The following is a 22,993-nucleotide window of genomic DNA, read 5'->3' on the forward strand; positions in this document are numbered from 1 at the left end:
AGATTTCTTGAAACAGGTTATCTATGTTTTTCAATACCAATTAGCTAAAATTTCCCTTTTGCCCATAAGATTTATTGCAATGTCCTCTTATTCACTGAGGAAAATTATGGTATTTCATTTGAAGAGCACCAGAAGGAAAGCAACTTTCCTTCTCAACCTTTTACACTTGATATCATCTACCTCTGGTTGCTATGCATGATGGGAAGCTTTTTTAAAAAAAAAGAACAGTTGTCCTCCTTCAGGACTATCTTCTCTTTCACCCAGGAAGTAGGGGAAGGCTACTGGTTGATGGTCACAGTTCAGATTCAGGAGTGGTATCCATGAGGTACCCACTGCTGTAGCGTCCATTGGCAACATTACTCATTTCCATTGGGGACGTGCTCCCAGGGCCCAGGTAAGAGCGATGTGCAGGCATTGGAGAAGGGGTTTCACTGGGAACTTTGCTCAAGATGAAACGGGTCTCATCATTGTCTTCTAAGTTGGATATGTCCTTCATCATACGCCCCTTTTTGTATGTGACTGACAAAGCATTAGAACCATCTGACAGCAGATGGAATTGGCGGAGGACAAAGATGACAGGCAGAGGAAGGGTGGCCAAGATGATCAGAGACACAAGTATGCCCATTGCCCATTTGGGGTAATAGAGAAACTTCTCCGTTGCCTGGAAGGAAAGGGGAAAAATAATTCGGCATATATTATTGGTATTATGCATATAATAATTACCTTAGTAGTTCTTTGGAACTAAGGCAAGCATAAAACCATTCCTCATCCATCATCTTTTAGAGAAGGAACACATTTTGAAAGGAGATGTTTACAGGAATTAAACTGCTACCAGTAAACAATATTCCTTTCTCTTCATTTCATATTCATATTCATATTCCTTTTCTGTGTCAACAATTTGTCTGCTTCCTATTCATTTTAGGCAGCTTACACCTCCAAGTATATAAAAATACAATTCTAGTAGTCTAAAGTCGGCTATGACTGCAAAGTAAAAGCCGTAGGGACTCCTTTACCTTACCTTTATTCTCTCACTAATATATGTACAATCCTTCCCTAATGTTGACTAGTGACGATTTATTTCATTACTGTAGCCACCCAACTCAACCAAGTCGCTTTTGTTTGAAAAGTGATATGAAAAAAGTAGCTTCCATAATCTAGGACCAGTTTCATAATCTAGGAATTTCCTGCCAAAGGAATAAATGCTAAAATCATTTTTCAGTCAGAGTCTTCGTAGTGCCCTGCCAAAACATAATTCTGGACTACCTTATTTTAAAGCGTATGAAACTGGGTTATATAAAATGGTGCTAACTTGAAGGATTACATGAAGGGGGAAGAAAATATCACAGTTCTTTGGATCTCTAATGTTCAATCGCCATTCTATTGTCAGATCAAGGGTTCTTTTGGCTTAATGTATATGGGCCCTGATCTAGTATTTACGTAATTTCATCTGCGCTGAGGATTCAGTGGCTTAATTACATATTGCCACACTGTTTATGATCAACTATATGCAGCAGCCTATGCAAATGAAATGGATTGGTTTCATGCTGATGCGCAATTTATGGATTTGAAAATGTTGACGTATAATTTAGGCAGACTCACCTCTTCTCTTATCCAGGCACTATAACCTGGTGGATTGACTGCTAGCTGAATTATACTGGCCGTCATCAGGCCAGCCATACAGATGGGTGAAATATACTTCCATGTATAAAAATAGTAGCTGGAAGGCCGGAAACCCAGCATTTCTGTTAATTCCTGCATGAATCTAAAAAGGGAGAAGGAAGAAAGTGAACAGGTGAAGCACAAATGCCAGATTTCTGTCTTCTTATTTCACACTGGATGGAGAAATCCAGAAATCAAAAAACTTTGCTGGCATTAGAAATCTAAAGAAGAATCAAGAAATCTGAGGATTTTGTGATCAGGTAAGGCCATTATATAAAAAGTGGTTTTAGAAGCAAAAGAAGGAAGAAATATAAGAACATCAGTTCCACTGATTTCTTTTGAAATAACTCTTACTTCTTGGTACCGTAAATCCAAGCCACAGTAATGTTCTCCAGGATTACCACGAGAGTGAGTGGCAGCGTTGCAGAATAATCATCAAACATGGTGACGAAATAGTTGCCTGAGCGTTGCACAAAGATCAGACCCACCAGGAAAGCAAAAATGCAACAGCCAACTGTAAGGAGCAGATGACAATAGTTAACACACATAATTTGCTCTTGGATGCAAGGGCTGTTATGTTGGTCTTGTTAACATATTTTGTTATGTTTATCCTATGGATATAATTCTACTGCCTAAAAAAAAAATTCACAAAATAAAAAGTCCTGAATAGAAGTTCACAAATCATGAATATAGTCCATACTGTGGAATAAATAAATGCACTTCTATCGCATGTTTAGGCATGACAGAATTGGTATGTGCATTCAGTGGCAAACAGGCAAATGAGTGTAAAAGACCAAATGCAGGATCCAGCTGAACTTCTTTGTACAGTAAGCACTATGCTCTTATGCTAAGCAGTCCCTCTTCATCCCTACAGGGAAGCTAACTAAAGGCAGGATAGAGCATAGCATTTAATCCTCCTGTGTTTAAAAACATGATTCCAGTGTGCATGCTTCCCTGAGAGTAAGTAGCCGTTGCAGAAAATAGGGATTATTTCCATAGGAATTGCTTCCAAGTAAACATGCAAAAGCTTGCAAAGTATCATGATACAAACAGGATAAATTATCTTTAGAGAAAGGTAAAACAAATTTTGCTATAAGTCTGGGAGAAACTTGACTTAATGGTATGATGTATTGCAGAGAAAATGCTTTAATTTTAACTGAGCAAATCAGCAAAGATGCCACATATCACAACATTTATGGATTAGAGATGGCTCCAGTTAAGAATGTGCAGATTGGGTGAACTCAAGGTCAAGTTTAGCCCATAGAGAACCCTCCCATTTATATGCTACATTTGGACTGAAATTACATATATTATTTTATCACACTACATTTCACTGAAACCAGGAATATTTACTTCCAAGTAACAATACATAAAATATGATGTAGTCACAAAACCACTTTCCAAACACCACTCAGACCTACTCACCACAAACTGTTCTGTAAAGCAATACTTAATAGCTATTAGAAAAATGATCAAAATGATTAGCTATTATGATCATGATTATAAGATTAACTTCCCAGATGCTGAAAGGAAAAGGCTATTCCTGCTTCCTGATTAAGGTTCTGAATTAGGACATTGGAGGAAGAGAAAGGATACCTGTGGCTTAATGGGCCCATTAAGTATTGGCCCATTGTTCTGCAGGCGCAGAACAATTTACAGAGAATTGCACATGCGCAATCACTAAAAACCAAAATGGTGGCGGCCCAGCAGCGGCAAGGGAACTGGTTTGGGGGTGTGGCAGGCGTGGGTCACTGCCGGTTCTGTGACCCAGGCCTGAATTCCACTACCAGTTCAGCCCAAGTGGGCCAAAACAGGAGCAACCCACCTCTGACCGAGACTGATCAGCTCTAATAGCAATAGCGCTTTCATAGTGCTTTTACAGCCCTCTCTAAGTGGTTTACAGAGTCAACCTTGAGCCAGTGAGATTTGAACTGCCAAACTGCAGCTAGCAGTCAGCTGAAATAGCCTGCAGTGCTGCATTCTAACCACTGCGCCACCTTGGCTCAAATATAACTCTTGAAACCAAAGGTTTTACAACTGCCCTATTACACTGCAGTTTTCTCTTTGCATTTCCCTGAGAAGGTTACCTTACCTGTTAATGCTTCTTTGCGCACTTTGAACATGTCAATGATGGGTGTGGTGATGCCAGCCATGGTCCCAATCATGCTCCCCAAACCCAGGTTTATCAGCATCAGGAAGAACATCACTGACCAGAAAGGAGAAGCTGGGAAGTGGGTCATTGCTTCTGTGAAAGCTATGAATGCGAGGCCAGTTCCCTGCACTGACTGTACACAGCCAAAAGAAGATGCTTATGTTATTCTTGACAACAGAAAGAGTTTTATAAAAGCAGATGTGGTGTATGTGTGTGTATATGCTTGTCAATAGATTTCTGTCTGCAAAACTACAAGCTTTCAGAGCCAAACAGCCAATTACATATTACCCTCTGGTCCAATGAGGGGAATTTCCTATGTGGATAAATAGAGGCAAAAGCATGCATGTACTGAGGACTGCACAAGCATCTGCTGCTTTCTATATATACATGCTCTGCAAGAGATAAAATAAACTCTGGCTTTATATTGCATGTATATCATAGATATGATGGGATGAGTATTTATTCCTCAAGTTTTCCCAACCTCAGTAACTTCAAATGACCCAAGCACGTTTATTCATTCATGGTCCATAAGTTCTGAATCTCTTTCTTTCAATAGCTGTGGAGAAAGGAAACCCACCATTTCAACAAATTATGGCCAACACATTGACAAAAACTACTTCACAGTGAAAAAAATTCATGAACTTTCTTTCACATCAGGTTTGACATCCAATGGGATTTTCTTATCATAGATGTTTCCACTCAGTACCCTTGAAATGAGTGCTAACTAGCAATAGATTTCAGAAACCTCAGAACATTAAAACCAGTGACAAAATTGTGGACAGAGGCATTTCCTATTGTAATTCTGCTACAATAAATACATTAACAACAAAAACAAAAGATGTCTGAGCCAATCTTCTGGATCTATGTATCATGTCTCTATGATAAACCAGCTAGAGGATCTTCGCTCAGCTATACCCCATATAGGAGTGTCAAACTTTCAGCCCACATGCTGGATGCATCATGTGCTGGCCACACCCACTCTTGGTTTAGCAAAGGGGGGAGTCGCAATACATCACAAGACAATGTGACATTGCGGGTTTGACGCCCGTCCCCTGTATCCAACCAATAATTTTCAAGAGCATCAAATCAGCATCTGATTTTCTTTGGCATCTCCAAGATTCCTTGCCTTACCTGGCTTTATTTTAAATCATTAAAAAGATAATTATTTCATAATTATAAATAATTACTTCAAAACAAAAGGATTTTGAAGAGGATTATATCACCTTTCTTTACAAAGATGCCTCTGGATCCTATACATCTGAAACTTTAGTCACTGCTTGGAATCAGAGGCCACTATGAGGAATGTTCTAGACATCTGCTAGATAAGTTCCTCAGATGAGGTCCAAGTTGGCCTCTGGCTGTGTAAGTCCAGCTGAGGTGATCAATGCATGGACTGCCCAGTTATTTGGAATGAATTTGTGCCAATTGATACCCCCGCCCCCTAACGAAATGGACAGGTGATAAGATTACAGCTTCAGAAAGCCTACAGGAAGCAGATTAATCTAGTACTCTTTCAGTTAGGGTTAAATCTGGATATAGTACTGAGACTGCATTGGTTGATTATCTGTGGAGGGACTGGATGTGGCCGCATCTAACCTAGTCCTCAGTCTCTTGTAGGACAAAGTGTTGACCATGTCAACAACAAACCATATTAAGAACTTATCAGTATTTACAAACCAATCCAATATCTACAGTCAATTTATATAAGGGACTTGACATTTGGGCAATATTTGATCATGTCTTCATTCCAGAAGAGAGATTGTTTCAGAAGAATTATAATGTGTCCTTTGTCTTGTAGTTCATCTCTTTCTTTTCAAAGGAATTAAGATGTCCCAAAATGCCAGTCTTTAAACATACCTTGTTAAGCTCGTCTTCCAGAAGGCAAGGATCCAACCCCAGATTCTCAAATTGATCCTTCTTCACTGTCTTTATCACAGCATACATTTCAGTGTAATCCTTGGCTGTGAGATGGGAGAAGTTCACTTGGGGTGGTATCAGGGCATGGCTGAGGATATCTGTGTTCAGATAACCCAGGATCTTCTCAGCATTTCTACAACAGAAAAAAAAGATGTACTTACAGAGACATTCTGCAGGTTTCAACATACAATGAATCCACCTACTGTCAGCAAAATAAGCCATCATTTTTAGGCTGACGTACAAGAATTAAAGGTGGCTCAGTGAAGATGCGATGGCTCAGTAGCTAAGATGCTGGCAGTCTGGCGGTTTGAATCCCTAGTGTCGCGTAACAGAGTGAGCTCCTGTTACCAACTTCTGCCAACCTAGCAGTTCGAAAGCATGTAAAAATGCAAGTAGAAAAATAGGAACCACCTTTGATGGGAAGATAACAGCATTTCGTGCGCATTTGGCATTTAGTCATGCTAGCCACATGACCATGGAGACGTCTTTGGCCATTGCTGGCTCTTCGGCTTAGAAATGGGCACTATTGGGAACGACTAGCACATATGTGCGAGGGGAACTTTTACCTTTACAAGAATTAGTTTTATTACTCCTAGCAATTTCTTCAGAAACTATATAATGAAAAGATCTCTATTTGCTGTAAAGTCGAGACAGCAATCCACTTGGAGGAGAATGACAGATGATTGAAATTGCAAATCAGCATAAAGCTGCATCTCAGAAATGATAACTATATGTGCCTAAAGCACCTGGACAGAGAAGGAAGGAGGTACTTACTCAACCACACACTTTTCATTCATGACATTGGCTTTGAAGCCCAGCACAGCAAAAACAACCAATGTGGCCAAGATGGAAGTGAAGAAATTGATAAAGGAGACAAGGGCTGCGTCAAAGTGGCAGTTATTATCTTGCTTGTTGTAACTGGAAAAGGCAATAACTCCACCAAAACCAAGACCAAGGGCAAAGAAGACCTGAGTGGCAGCTTCTCGCCATACTTGGAGATCCAACATTTTATCAAGCTGCAAAAAAGAGAGACAGACAGAAAGGTTAAGTCATCCCTGTATCTTTGTTGGTGAGAAGGGAAATGCCTACAGTATCACAACTTATAAACAAGGAGAAATATTGTAGGTATACTTTTTGTATTTATGCTGGCAAGTGTGCAATAAATTTCTCCTCTGCCAATGGAATTATGGATGATAATGGGCAAATCCCAAAAAGTTGGGGCATTTTAAAGATCTATTTAAATCGGGAAATTTTTTGTTTGGAGTGTTTATATATTAATATTGCCCAATAAATTATATTCTCTGGGCAGCTTAAAGTCATAAAACATAGTTAGTTTTTATATGATTTTTACTTGATGGATTATAATTTTGCTGTTTGTTCAGTATTACTCATTGGAACACTATTTAACTCTTAAGTAGCCATCAAATTACAAACTATAAAATAAATTTGTCAATGGAGCAGCATCGCTGTGCTCCAGAGCCACGGTGGTGCAGTGGTTAGAGTGTAGTACTGCAAGGTACTTCTGCTGACGGTTGGCTGCCTGCAATTTGGTAGTTCAAATCTCACCAGGCTCAAGGTTGACTCAGCATTCCATCCTTCCGAGGTGGGTAAAATAAGGACCCAGATTGTTGGGGGCAATAGGCTGACTCTGTAAACCACTTAGAGGGGGCTGTAAAGCACTGTAAAGTGGTATATAAGTCTAAGTGCTAGTGCTAAATGTTAGTGCTATCAGAACTAAACTAAAAATAAAGGTTATACAAAGAGTACTGTAGTGAATAAGTGAAAGATAATGTAGGAAAATTGACTTCAGATTCAATTTGCCAAAGGTGCTCAATTTCAAAATTTCACTCAGCAGTGCAAACTTAACACCTAGTTCGTCCTTTCTCAAAACTGCCAAGATCATGCAGCTGCTCTCCACAGCTAGCACATAGTTCCAGATAAAGATGATATGTTTTGGGAGTTGCAGATGGCATCTGTCTGACAATCCAGACATTCCAAATCATTTTTGAAAACATCCCCAAGCGATATAAAAAAGGTCACCCAATGATGCAGAAATTTCCATAAGGAAGATGCTAACATTCTGGGATAATATCCAGCAACTGAATTATTATTTCTACATATCTGACCACCACCACCCAAAAGGGGGGGGGCGGGTGTCTTAAGGCAGAATTAAAACTAGTGACAGAAAACCTCCGTTAAGTTTTAATTACAGGTAGTCCTTGACTTACAACCACAATTGAGCCCAAAATTTGTGTTGCTAAGTGAGATAGTTGTTAAGTGAATTTTGCCCCACTTCATGAGCTTTCTTGCCGCAGTTGTTAATGATTGCAGTTGAATCACTGCAATCATTAAGATAGTAGCAGGTTTGTTAACTGAATCTAATTTCCCTGTTGACATTGTCAAAAGATCACAAAAGGTTATCAAGTGACCTTGGGACATTGCAAACATCATAAATATGAATGAATTGCCCAGCATCCAAATTTTGATCATGTGACTATGGGGATGCTGCAATAGTCATAACTGTGAAAAATGGTCATGTCACTTTTTCCAGTCACTTTGAATGGTCACTAAGCAAACTTTTGTAAGTCAAGTATACGTAATGACCCCCTGAAAGCTCTTCTCCCTCAGCCTAAACTACCACTCAGGGTGAATGTAGAGTGAGAAAACCTGGAGACCCACCTTAATAGTTAGGCACAAAGTCAACTGGGTGAATCTCAGATCTTGGAAGGAGGTGAAAGCAAACCACTTCTGAAATCTTGCCAAGAAACTGCTGGCACCTGTCTGAACAGTTGCTAGGAACTAACAATAATGTCAAGGTATTTTCAAAAAGTCTTTACCTTAGGAGTGAACATATGTAGAATCCCATCTACTGCCCCTCTCAAAAGCAAACCCCGGATCAGGAAGCAGATCAATACCACATATGGAAAGAGAGAACTGAAATACATCACCTAAGTGAGGAAGAGGATGTTGATGTAAATCAGCAGTAGCATCAACAGGCATCAAAACTAATTAGTATTTTTTTTACTGTGTCATACTTTTCTATAAAAATGTTGGGACTTTCAATTTGATGAGACAAGAAAAAAATATCTTCTGGATATTCCTAGCCTCCTTGTAAACAGAACTATGATTTCCAGAAGGGCAGTCCACTAGACTGAGAAACTGAAAAACATTTTGGAAGAAGATGATGGCAACCACTTCCATGCATTGCCAAAAAAATCAACAAGGACATAGTTATACATTCACCAGTAAACATTGGTGAAGTAGCCATAGACCATAAAAATGATTACAATACATTTGTTCATTCATTTTGTAATATATATGTTACAAGATGAATCTATATCTGTCTCTGTCTCTCTCTGTCTCTCTATCTATCTATAAATATATAACAGCCATGGACCTGATCACATGCTTGTCTTTTAAATAACTACCAAAAAGCACAAGACCATGGAACATGGCATACCTATACTTCGCAAGTGTTTAGACAAAATCCGCATGTTTTCAGCATTCACTTGAACACTTTGGATGTGTAGTAGTGACTACTGATTTATAGACTTAAAAGAAGGGTTATCAATCAATTCTAAATGTCCCATTATTCTCTGTTTCAACCCATCATCCATTATACTTACTTTTCCTGAGGATTGGATTCCTTTTATCATAGCTAAGCCTACAATGAACCAAGCTGTCAGCAGGCATAAGGTCATTCTCCAGTTAAGTCCACCACTCTCTGAAATGGAGCTGGAAATGTCCAGGGCATCACGATACCAGAAAAAAGTGGTTGCAGAGCTTTTGTCACATTCCGGTTCTATGACTGCAAAAGATAAGAACTTGGATTGAATAGATTTCCTACAGATCTTTGAGTTGGCATTTGACAGTGACATGCCTCAGGTGTAGCTAAGTGAGGTAGAATTTATTTAGAACCAATCCATAGGACACATCAGGAAATATGCCTAGAGGTCTTTTTCAGAAATGGACGTGGGGAGAATGTTACTATCCAAAATTAAAGATTAAATAAATGGTGTGATTTATACTCACTATAAAAGATTCATCTATATGCTGGGAGATGCTCAAAGTCTATTAAATGCTCCATTAACTTCCAAAGTGTCTCGGTTGCATCCTTTGGGCAAAACTATTTCTTACCCACTAATACATTCTTTTATTCTAGCAGGATGAAACAGACCTGAGCTATTGTCTTTTTGTTGGAATGGAAGACTGTGCTATGCTACACTCTTAACATAACAGAAAAAGAGAGCAACATTATTCCTTTCAGATACAGGCAAATGAATACTTTGTGCTTCTCTCAGAAGGAAGAAAAAAGGTGAGTGCATCCTACACTTCTTAGTGGGTTTAAATAGGAAGCAGCATTAAGTACTATTTCAACAATTATCTTTATGGCTTTTATTATTCTAATAAAAAGTAGATAATTAGAATGGAAATTTGCCTCATCTTCTTTCCCCTATACACAAGAGTTGCAAAAACTGGCTACTCACTTGCCACTGAGCCATTTTTAAAAATAGGACATTCGCTCCAAGGTAAAGGATACTGGAAGGATTTGAAAAAGTAGAAGATGCTCCATCCAATGATCACATTATAATAGAGTCCAACAAACAAGGAGACCTGGCAAAAGGAAATTGAAATTATGCCTAGCTCTTACATAATAATATTTCATTCAAATAAAGGAAGAGGACCTTCTAAAGTGAACCCCAGAAAATGCCCCATTGCCATTTATTTACTTATTTATTTACCATATCATGTATCATACATGGACTTTCTTTATGAATGGTTTTGTGAACATATTTAATCTCCATGAATCTGGGAGCCTTTATATACCAACAGAATGCTCCCAAAAGCCAATCTAATTCAGAGACTGTAGTTCATGTTTTCATTCAGTTGATGGCATAGATCTATTTCACCCATTGAAATGAATAGAGCAGTGTGCATGAGCAAGAAATGTGAGTGTACATTAAATGTGACACAGAAGCCTATGTGTGTGTTGATGTATTCCCTTCTTTTAATATGAAGATAATTTTGAATAAGAATTTTCCAAGAAAGCAAATATGAACTAGGTTCAGTGCAGATAAATCATATGAGTACAATAATATACATGTCATAGAATCCTTTGGTGTATAGAGGTTCAACCCACTGTAGTGTATTGATCCTTAACCAGCATTTGCTTGGTTTAATATGGTCATAGAATGATCTGATTGAAAGATTTTATTGTTTTCCCATTTGCCAATTGCTCAGTGATTTTCAGAAAGGAGTAATCCAGCGGGGGATGCTCTGCCTTATGGTCCTCCTATGGAACAGTGATTGAAAAGATGGCAACTGTCAAACTATATAAGAGCTCTTGAGCTAAATATAAAATGTTTATCAGACAAAAAAAACCAACAACCCACAAGCTGAAACAGAAATTTATCTTAATTAAAATTTGATGACCTTGACCTATTGCCATTAAATCAAAAGAGAAATCTGATAAATGTTGAATAAAGCAGAAAAAAATAGTTTGAAAAGATGAATCATTCTGTTTTGTACTGAATTTTGACTTCATTTTTTTTCAATTAAGTGGAATTTAATAATATTAGCAATAAAGTGTAGTATGGATAAAATGCTGATAAAATGGTTACATTATTCTGATAATCCTCAAATAACTGGTCAGTGGAACTTTTATGAAAGAGATTTTTGCTGGAAATTGATGGTGTTAAATTAAGGAACTCATGCACAGTTTCATACACTGCCATCTTTTCCATTGAAAAATGGTTGCTCTCCACCAGCGCCATTCTCCTAATGAGCTAAGTTCCCAGATTAACTACAATTTATATAATATTGTAAAATCCAGTAGGAGAACATGCAAAACGAACTCAAACATTATTCTTTACTTCATCATAATTCTCCTAGTTTTCTGCATTATTTATTCCTTTTTAGATCTTCCAGCAAGATCATGTTTCTTTTGCGTCCATTAGACTGCTTGATATTCTAGGCATTTCACTTAGAAATAAATACTTTTCAGGATGACTTGTAATATTTCTCCAATACTGAATTAATTTTTTGCGGTGGTAATGTCCTGTTACACAGTTGTTTAAACGTTAGAAGTCAACAAATTTTATAAAATGTCCCAAGCCTAAATGGCTTTTTTTCTAATGCAAACATCCTGATTATTTCCTAAATTCCTAATCAGAAAAAAATTGGAGTTTTAGGAAAAGGCTATCAATGTTGATAAGTGCAAGTAGAACATATAACACATTTAACTTTGATGATACTCCATTTATGACATTGTGCAGCTTTTGCTTGTTTTTTTTTAAAGCTGTCCTAAACATGAATTTCAGATCCCTAATTGACTCCACATATTAACATATTTTTATTTTATTATTTCATAATTAATCACCCTTAGCTATAGGTAATGACTTTATCTAACTGCTAGATTATTGATGGCCAGACATTATCTTCTTTTTTTTCCTGGTAGAACTTTGACATGCATCAACAGGCAGATCTGGATACTGCACACAAAAGCTTTATTTTATGAACCAGTATAGAATGGAGTTGCAAAAAAAAAAACCCTATCCAGGTAACACCAAACTTCTTAAATTTTAGAAAAATTAATTGAGTTAATTATCCCATTTTTTTCCTTTCCTTTTTAGCTGTTTGTTAGATAACTGGGAGTTATGAATTTTGGTCCACATGTTGTAAATCATGCACAAATTTACTATTAGGTCCAGATTTTTTACCCCAAAACCACCTACATAATATTATCCACCAATTTATAGCCTGTATAAGACATAAAAACTCATACAATCACTCACTAAGAGGCTGGCAAATCCAATGCCACCTAATCGAGGGCAAACGTAATTCCACACTCCTATGCTGCCCCGGCGGATTCTCTGTCCTACGGCCAGTTCCAGGAAAAACAGAGGGAGTCCAATAAGGATGAGCAGAATGAAATAGGGGACTAGATAAGCACCTGAAAGGGAAAAGAATGTTTAATTAGATACTTTTTTTTTCTGCTACAGATCATAAGAAAAAATCACCCGGCCCTGAACACTTGTAGGCAGACCAAACAGCATGCATGAGGCAAAGTTTTAAAAACCCATTTGGGGTTTCAGACAGCAAGTGGCTTTGGATAGCTCTTCAGAATTAGACCACATTTTTATTCAGCTCTGAAGCAAAAACCTTGCTTTTATCACATTACTTCATGGCTTTTTATGTTTTCCCAACGGGAAATGGAGAAATAAACAACTGGCCACATCTTCTGTTTTAAAATTGCTTCTGTTTTAAAATTACAGAGTTGGACATTTAAGGCTCTCTGAGGGAATGACATCTATCCCATTTCAGATAAATACATGCAGTGGGATGTAGATTTTCTGCAAAGAGAAAGAAATTTATATCAAGAAAAAGGCTAAAAGAAAAAGTAAAAAGGGCTTCCGGGTGTGGTGATATGGCTGGTTAGTTTTCTCCACCAGGGGCTCCACAAGCAGAAACAGCGCAGCACACCAGGAGACAATTTTGAGAGAAATTTCTCTGGAGGAAGGAGAAATCAGGTGATCGCCCACTTCTGCTTTGGACAAAAGTTTCCCAGGAGAGGGAAACATGAACTGAGTTACTTGTGACCAATTGCAAGTTTAACGGCTTAGGAGCCAAGGGATTTACAATGTACCCTTAACTGCTCTTCCACCTAACAGACATAAGAGAGATAACCTAAGAGAGATACCCAAATGGCAGTGAAGATTTTGGTGAATGGCTTACTTTTCAAATTAAGATGGGAGGGGGGGTAGATGCTATTTTAGATTTAGGTTTAGGTTTATTTGATTTATATGCCGCCCTTCTCCCAAGGACTCAGGGCGGCGTACAACATTAAAAGAAACATATAATACAAAAGTTAAGAAAAAATTAAACAGGATATCCCAAACCCAATTAAAATTGACAATGACACATTTTTTTAAAAAAATAATTAAAATTAACCGTAATCAATAATTTGATTTGTTTTGTTCACGCCAGGCTGGCTTGCTGGAAAAGCCAACTTTTTAGAGCGCATCGGAAGGACCGGAGGTCAGGGATTATAGGAAGCTCCGGGGGCAGCTCATTCCAGAGGGAAGGCGCTCCCACAGAGAAGGCTCTCCCCCTGGGGGTCACTAGCCGACACTGTCTGGCCGATGGCACCCTGAGGAGGCCAATTCTGTGGGATCGCACTGGACGATGGGAGGCTACCGGTGGCAGTAGGTGGTCTCGCAGGTACCCTGGGCCTAAGCCATGGAGCGCTTTAAAGGTCATAATTAGTACCTTGAATCGCACCCGGAAGACAACCAGCAACCAGTGCAGGCCGCCTAAAAGGGGTGTAACATGGGAGTACCTGGCTGCCCCCATGACAACCCGCGCAGCCGCATTCTGGACCAGTTGAAGCTTCCTGGTGCTCTTCAAGGGCAGCCCCATGTAGAGAGTGTTGCAGTAGTCCAGGCGAGAAAGGATGAGGGCATGAGTGACTGTGCACAGAGCATCCCGATCCAGAAAGGGGCGCAACTGACATACCAGGCGAACCTGATAAAAGGCCCCCCTGGTCACGGCCATCAGGTGTTCTTCTAAACTAAGCCGCGTATCCAGAAGGACGCCCAGATTGCAGACCCTCTCTGAGGGGGCTAAAATTTCTCCCCCTATCATCAAAGATGGAACAAGATGCACAAATCGGGATGATGGAAACCACAGCTACTCTGTCTTGGAGGGATTGAGCTTGAGCCTGTTTATCCCCATCCAGATCCACACAGCCTCCAGGCATTTAAAGGCATTTCAGTTTAAAAGTCAAAAGTTTAAGAAGATTGTGATCTAAGAAAGTTTCAAATGGACAAAGGGGACAGAGATTTCAAAAATAGAAGAGTTTTTCCCCCCTGACAAAGTGCCTTTGAAAATACTAAAATTAATTAGATCACATCTTCCTGGGAATGTTGTTTATTTTTAACGACAGTAGTAGCTGAAAGGTTTTACAAAACAAGAAGAAAAGAACAATATGAACTATGTTGTGGGACTGTAACTATAGAGAAATAATTGGGAGTGTTAAGGATAGAAGCAAAAAAAAAAAAATGAGAAACCTGCCTTTTACTTTCACCACAGTAATTGACACACTTTCATTTTTTCATCATGGCAACTATAAAGAAAGTTGCCAAACTGGGAGACAGATGCAGGAGTTCACTAGGACAACTTATAGATAAGGGCATTTCACCAGGTTCATTGCAGAAAATATATCATTAATGCCTTAAGAGGGACACGATTTGACTTGAACAAAGAACAATCAACTAATATCTTCACTGAAGAAGGATTACAAACAGTTTGCCATAATTTTGGTTGAAAGATTGAAAATAATTTTACAGGACTTTGTTATTGAAGACCAATATGGGTTTTTATCTAAAAGACATAGATGCAAAGAAAGCCTTTAACTATTTAAATTGGATTATTTTGTTTAGAATCCTGAAACATACTCTATGAACCTTGGAGTTAATTTTATTAAATGGTGAGATCTAGTACTTTTCAGAAAGAACAAATAATTGTTAATGGAGAACTAACAAAACTTTGGGGAATTCAAAATGGATAAGACAAGAATGTCCACTGCCTCCACTTTTGTTCATTTTGGTTTTTGAGGTACTTAATAGAGACATAAGATCAGAGACTTATGGGGTTGTTATTTGTTGATAATTAAGGGTATTTGCAGATGATTTGGTGTTAGTTTTGGAAATTTCACTAGAGAGAGTAGAAACATGGAAACATTAAATAACTTTTGTATATTAGCAGGAAGTTTTATAAGCATAGAAAACTGATGGCAGAAAAAAACTTAGTGGTCTATCAAATCTGTCCTTTGAGTCTATTTGGTTTAATTAATTAATTAATTAATTAATTAATTAATTCAATTATTATTTTTATATTTAATTAGCTTTATTTTTTATTTTGGTCAGATGAGTTTTTAATGTTAGAAATGGATATCAGATACATAAACCACTCAAGGTCTGCAGTGATTCCAGCAGCATATAAATTGATGGGTAGATGGATGAGTAAGCTTTTTACAATAAATATACGTGCGTATTTGTAAGATAATCATCAGTTTCATTTTCAGATAGACATTCAATGATTGTGCTAAGTCATCATAAGCCTTATCTGGTTCTGATTCAGGGCAATGCACGTTTTATACATATTTTGTAGCACAGCATATGGTGTGAGCCCAGCCAGATGTGATTTACTTAATAAATAATGGTTAAACAAAATATTTCTCAGCAAGCTATCTGAGCCAATGTCCTCAACAACCTCACATCTACCATAATCATATGCTGCCTTTTGCATTTATTGTCCCCACAGCAGCTCTGTGCTGAAAAAGAATAATTCCTGGAAATGCTAGATGAAACTTCTTCATAAAATATTCTTAAAATAGCAGCACTATAATTCTTACATTAAATGAAAAGAATTAACTGGGTAGATTGAGAAATATAAATAGCTGATCAGAAAATCTAAAAATATTAACGCTTGGAAGCTGCTCTCTAACATAAAGTGAGCCTTCCCTCCTCCTATTAATATTCCAAGCACATTCAGCATCAGCAGGTTTTAAAAACCTCCCTTACATTCAGAATAGCTGGATAAGCAGTTTGAGAAAAAATAAATAAGGCACCCACACAATACTATTGGTGCAATGCATGCCATAGCTCTGAGAAAGCTAGCCCCCACACCTCAAATCTTTCTCACCCCTATGAAAGCTCCAAACAGGTTGCATCTGGTTAAAAGTCCACCGACCAAACAAATAACAGCATGTTTTACCCCATGGTCACAGGAAAACAATATAACCCTGAAATACCTTTAAAGCATAAACCTTTACATCGCTATCTTAAGTGAATCTCCATAACATTCCCTACAGCAATAAGGACTGCCATTCATTGCTAAACTGCTTCATACTTTGATCAATACTGAATGAAAGGGTCAGTCAAATTTCTGTGCACATATATATAATACATAAATCCTCTTTCCCAAAACTGTGCTTGGAAAACAAATATATGGCAAGGTTCCCTCTTAATACAACAGCACTCTCTGGTGGCCCACCAATGAACAGACATCTAGAAATGTGGACAATAGTAAGGAAGGGCTGTGTGGCCAAGGTGAGCTTCACAAGTGGTTGCTTAGGACTACACATAACCAGAGACCCATAGGCTGAAAACACCTGCATAAACAGATTTTAAAAATAATTTTACAGATGAAGCTTTGGGATAGCCTGATGTTCAGCACAAAAGGCTGAAGCACAACATTCAAGACAATGGCAGCACAATTTTATTGAGGTATATTCAATAAAAGTGCTCTCAGATAAATGCAGATATGTTTGCACTTTGTATTATTTATGTAGACACTAGACTCTTAGCTTTTAAATATTAAAGAAAATCAAAATGGTTAAAAATAGAACCAGAAACAAATGATTCAAAGCAAATTAACAATATAATTCCATGCATCTTCTATTATTAGTGAGCATAGTCTGCTGGACTGAAATTCAAAAGAATGAAATGAGCATCAGAAGTACAGGTGATTGGGACTTCCAGTTGATGTTGCAGCAAGAATGGCTGGAAAATAGCGGTGCTCCACTGGGCTCCGTGAAATTTAGCCAGCAACTCCTTGCTGGGAGACCCTACGGGTTTAAACTTCCCTGAAGGGGAGGTGAAAAAAGAGGTGTTTCATCGATCACAAGGAAAACACAATTTCCTCACTGATCCAAAGAAAGCTCTCCTGAACCGTGACCCAACAAATGCGCGCATGACAAAAGCACACCGAAAAAACCGCAGCGCTAAAACCGCGATGTCATCAACGCGCCGACAGAAGCGCGCCGACAGAAGCGCGATTTAAGTTAAGGTAAGGGTTAGGTTTAGGGTTAGGGTTAGGGTTACAGCGCGCTTCTGTCGGCGCACTTCTGTCGGCGCACTTCTGTCGGCGCGCTTCAGCACTCATTCGTCGGCGCGCTTTAGAACTCGCAGTTTTGTCACCGCGGTTTAGTCAGGCGCGCTTTTGTCGTTCGCCCTTTTGTGGGTGAACCGTGAAAAGTCACTATTGGGAGAAATTGCTTTTCTAAACTTTTATCTCCAATGGGTGACAATCAGCTGTTTCTGGTTTTGTATATTCTGTGGAAAGCTGGAATTGGGAGCAGGGGAACCATCTACTGGAGGAAGAAGATTACTGCATTATACAAAATCCAAAAGAAAATGAAGAGAAAGTAGATAACATCTGAAAAACTATCTGACCTTGACTTTATCTTAGTAGGCAATTGGAATGCTAGGAAATATTTACTGAGCTTCTTGAAGATTCAGAAGGCAAATTAAAGTAAACACTAAAACTCTACTGGAACAATATACTGAAAAGCGGATTGGAAGATTGGAAGAAACTTTGTGGGCTAAATTGGATTTGGATTATTAACATTACATGATAGATCATCTTACAAAGCAAAAGAAGAAAAGTGACAAAAGAGGAGGAGGAAAAAAAGAAAAAGAAGAAAAGATAAATAAGATTTTAAAATCTGGACAATTTGGAAGGTGTAAATTGGAAATTACAAAGACTGAGAAGCACAAATTTATAGACATTTTGGGGACTTGGAGAAATAACTTTGGGATTGATTAGATCTTGCTAATAATTGATATGTTTTTTAGAGTTTTTACATATTGTGATATTAGAGGAATATTAATTTGTTGCAAAATGACCCAGCAGGAGACAATAAAGTTTTATGAAGGAATGTTAGACATAGCAATAAAGAACCATAAGAAGTTGATGGGAATATTTAAAGATAAAGATGTGAAAGTAGAGGGCACTCAACAAATGGTGGGAAAAGATGAATATGATGCACAGAAGACAGCTGAGAAGTTAGAAGGAGTGGTGGAAAGGACAATGCAAAATAAACAAAAAGATAGAAATAAATTAAAAGCAGAGAAAAATACTGAAAAGACAGCAATGACAAATACTAAAAGTCAAATAGACAATCCCTTAAGAGCTTATCATAGAATAGAGCGGGGGAAGGGGGAGCTCACAAAAACAAAGAAAGGATTATGGATGGATATTCAAAAGACGCAGCAGAAGGAGTTAAAGCATAAGACAAAGGAAATAATCAGTTTGTGTAAAAATGTTAAAAAGACATAAGATTTCAAGAGAGAAATATAAACAAATCCCCCCCCCCCCAAATCAGTAAATGATGAATTCTAGAAAGTCTGAGAGATGATGGAGAGAGAAACAATATTTTGTAAGGTAGTAACAATATTGAAAAATAATAGAAATAAGTAGAAAGTTTAAATTGGGAAAATAATAGCACACACATATATAATAGAATTTATTATAAATACACTTATATTAAGATTAGGAAATGGAAGACAAGGACCAAGTATATTTTAAACTATTATTATGATTAACAGGATGGAAAAATATATTGGGAAATATAGCCCATAAAGACTATAAATCCAGAGGACTTAGATATATAAATTTGGGACTGATTAGATCTTACTGATAATTGGTTTTAATTCATTTATAGAAAGTTGAGATATAGAAAATGCAGTGGAACACTGAGTGACATATATAATATCAAAATGTTAGGAGTTAATAAGTATATAAAAGAATATATTACAATTATAATGAGCACATTAAGGTTGGGAGTTAGAAGATAAAAATTTTGTGTAAGTAATTGTACTATTACTGTGAACACTCTGTGGAAAATATGTTAACCCAGTCAAACACATCATAATAATTCATTTTAAAAATCTGATATTAAAAAAGAAGATTGTATCTGAATTTAAAAGCTAATAAAGAAGGTGAACTCACCCAGGGAGTAGATTTCATAAAACCTCAAATATACATGACACAGTAACCTAATGAAGACTCTGAACATGCTCAGGGACCAGATGGCAAACTACCTGTGGGCTGCTGGGGGTTCGCAGAGGTTCGGGAGAAACTCTAGCTAAGATTCTGTGCAGTTCAGAAAACCCCCAAATCCCACTCCTGGCTGACCCCGCCCACCCCTCCCACGAGTCCCCAATGGCCCATTTTGGATGCAAGTAAGTGCAGGGTGTGCGTGGAGGCTCAGGGAGGGCGAAAAATGGGCCTACTGGAAGTTCAGGAAGGCTGGAAACAAGCCTGTTTCTGGCCTCCAGAGGGCCTCCAGAGCCTGGGGAGGCCATTTTTCACCCTCCTAGAGACTCAAAGAAAGCCTCAGGAGCCCAGGAGGACAAAAACATCCCTCCTCCATGGTGCAGGAGGCTGACTAGGCCATGCCTACCATGGCCACACCCATCCAGCAGCCGGGCAGAGAACTACTTGCAATTTTTGAAGCACACCCCTGCCTATATCTATGTTCTTCAAGTCAATGATGGGGGAAAGAAATCATGTGAATGCAAGAATAATTTTCCAACAAACAGGAATTCTCTATTCAAGAACGTCCAATATGCTAAGATGGTCAGAATTAGACCAACAAAATTCTAAGAAATCAGCAAGAGATAAACTCTAGAATCAAGATGCAATCAGATGCAAGTACCAAGGCACATACCAACTATATAGAGGATTAGCAACTACAACTAGATATAATTTGGGTTGTACATTCAGCTGAACAACTGAGGTGCTTCGTTTCATGGAAATATCCAATAAATGCAGCATCATTTTGTCAGCTCCTGAGCACAGTGTTCCAGAAAAAAAATTTTTAAAAGGAGCTGGCAACACACTTTCAGTAGAAAACTCTCTATGCAGCATATGTTATGTTGGATTATGCATGAAAAAAAATTGAATGTTTTAGCAGAAAAATTATGATATTGTCTACCATAATAAATGTGTTAATTACAAAAATAATGAATGTTATTTTTATAACAGCAATTACAAAATACAATGCACTAACATTTTTTGATAAAAAATAATCTTGTCCTACATTGCTCCCCAGATAATACAATGCATTTGCTCTGGAGTTTATTTGTTTATTTATTTATCCAACTTCTATAGTTGCCCATCGCAGCCAAATGACTCTGGGCAGCTTACAATTCTTATTTTTAAACCACTCTCCCAACCATCCAGTTTTTAGGAGATCTGCGAATTTGCAAGGTGTTTTTTTTAATTGGTGCATATGGTTAATTTAATATTTATTTGTTTGTTTGTTTTGTTTGTCTCACACAAGACTAAAAGCAATAAAGTCATATAGACCCATATATCTAATGAGGGGGGGAATACAAAGTTCAAATTATAACTAAAATTTGGGGAGGGAAGGTTACAAATCAAAGAAATGAAGCCCACGCACACACATTCAAATGATTCCCACTGTATTAGCATTTTGAGAAGCCCTAAAGACTAGGCTCTTTACCCATGCCACTAGCAATACAACCAATGCCATTTTCTTCCTTTTTGTTTCCCTCCAAGTTTTCTTTGCCATCATTTTTTGGTGCTGTTTTTGTGGGGTTTTAAAAATAATTTCCTCATCCTTAACTTTTTTTAATCAATTGTAAACTGAAGAGCCCCTCCGGGTTACCTAAGGATCGGGAACCTCTGGCTTCCAAACCAGAAAATTTGGTCAGCCCAGCTAATAATGGAGGGTGAAGGGTGTACATGTGTAGTTAATATAACACATGAATCATGGCTTTCAAGGCAAAATGGCCTTATTTCCTCTACATTAGAACAGAGAAGCAGAGCAGACGCCTCCTCTATTGAGCTTACCTCCACCATTCTTTTGGCACAAATATGGAAACCGCCACACATTCCCCAGGCCCACAGAGTAGCCTATTTGAGCCAAAATGTACTGTAGCTTGTTGTTCCATGCCGGTCTGTCATCCTCTGCTTCTTCCCCGACCTGCTGTTTGTTCCAGTTTTCTGAAGCCACATTTAAGACACTGTGTCTGTAGTCCACAGGTTCCTCCAGAGCCAGTAGATCAGCCACTGACTCTGTGACAGGCTCATTGCTCTGTTCTCGCTGAGTTACTTTGCTGCTCTTAGGCATTGAGATGGTCTGGCGTAGCCACTTATAGATTAAGTACGGATTTATTCCAAGGCCAGGTGGAATCAAACTTTAAAAGGGCAAGGGCTGGCTTTGCAGATAACACGTCAGATGTGAGTCGTTTGTGAGAGACCTGCAAAAGAATACACAAAGGAAACCCAATTAAAACATGGTCGGGTGCATTACCACTTTCTCCACTGCTCACCCATCTCTGTGTGCTTCATCATCCTTCAATCACACCTGCAGACGTGGACATTGCCTATAAGAGTCAATTGTCCATAAGTCTTAGTTTTGCATTCTTAAAAAACAATTTCCTAGTCCATAATGCTTGAAAAGATGCTGGCAATACTTGGTGGAACCATAAAAGATAGGGCTGGAGACGGGAGACAGAATTTAGATTTTTTTTGGTGGAAGCCATTCCATTATATACAATATGCTAATATATTTGCACAATAAAAACAGGTAGTAGCTTTTCTAGGTACAGATATTGGGATAATTGGTTATTTGAATAGTGATATCAAGTATTTAATTAATTTTTGAGAACATTCATCGTCTTGGGCATATTAAGTAAAAAGAGTATGAAAATTTTATTTCATTTCAAGGTTAAAGGAAGATCGTGCACCTATTTTTCATTATATCCAACAAAACCTTGAAAGTTGTTTTGATTTCTTATTGTTTTGGTACTGAAATGTAATACATGTGGGCTGGGGGGATGGGGGGGTTACAAAAAGAGGGTTTGAGGCATATGTGGTCCATCGCTCCCCCTCTCAGCTATAAAGCAACTTTATAACTAGCCACCCTTCATTTTGATGCCTCCTTTTCCAATCAATGAAAATCTGAGGATTTACAGTAGTTTTTAATCTAACATTTTTTCCCCAAGTGCATGCAATGCCAACAATGTGTCAGAAACTATTTAGGTTAAAATACTGCAGCAGTAAAGAGCAGACCAAGCTTTGGCAGTTCTCACATAAGAGCAGCCAACATTAAAGTTATCTTTTTGTTGCTGACATTATCAGAGCAACTAGAATGGCCAGAAATCTTCTATTAAATTGCCCGTGACACTTGTACTACAGATAATATCTGTGAAGTGTTTGGCATTGCAAGTGAAGCCATTGATTACTTGGCTTTGCATTCAAGAACTATCATCTCTCAATAGAAAACCCTCCCCCAGCTGAACAGAGCACAGTCCCTCGCTTTTTAATGTGTGCACATTAAATGTGTGCACATGTTTTTACTACCAGTTCTGTGGGTGTGGCTTGGTGGGCGTAGCATGGCTTGATGGGCGTGGCAGGGGAAGGATACTGTAAAATCTCCATTCCCTCCCC

The 22,993-nt window shown here is 38.2% G+C and overlaps 1 protein-coding gene across 1 annotated transcript; it reads right to left on the bottom strand.

Annotated features, from left to right (window-relative positions):
• Window positions 1–292: 292 nt before the first annotated feature.
• SLC6A17 (solute carrier family 6 member 17) lies at window positions 293–21,671 on the bottom strand. Its single transcript, XM_032218689.1, has 11 exons — window positions 21,392–21,671; window positions 12,523–12,680; window positions 10,216–10,342; window positions 9,355–9,536; window positions 8,566–8,676; window positions 6,503–6,744; window positions 5,669–5,861; window positions 3,752–3,944; window positions 2,014–2,173; window positions 1,600–1,762; window positions 293–661 (listed from the first exon to the last, which is right to left on the bottom strand). The coding sequence occupies exons 1-11, from the start codon at window positions 21,669–21,671 to the stop codon at window positions 293–295; spliced, it is 2,178 nt and encodes a 725-aa protein (XP_032074580.1).
• Between the last annotated feature and the right edge of the window lie 1,322 nt (window positions 21,672–22,993).

The sequence above is a fragment of the Thamnophis elegans genome, chromosome 5 (assembly GCF_009769535.1).
Source record: "Thamnophis elegans isolate rThaEle1 chromosome 5, rThaEle1.pri, whole genome shotgun sequence".
NCBI lineage: Eukaryota > Metazoa > Chordata > Lepidosauria > Squamata > Colubridae > Thamnophis > Thamnophis elegans.

What these genes read in the sequence shown, in the direction of transcription:
- SLC6A17 (XM_032218689.1), bottom strand. Translation starts at nt 21,671, where the DNA reads ATGCCTAAGAGCAGCAAAGTAACTCAGCGAGAACAGAGCAATGAGCCT. An exon ending in AATGAAAAGTGTGTGGTTGA is followed by an intron (nt 5,862 to 6,502) that starts GTAAGTACCTCC and finishes TTTCTGTTGTAG; the next exon opens with AAATGCTGAGAAGATCCTGG. An exon ending in TGGATTTACGGTACCAAGAA is followed by an intron (nt 1,763 to 2,013) that starts GTAAGAGTTATT and finishes CTCCCTTTTTAG; the next exon opens with ATTCATGCAGGAATTAACAG.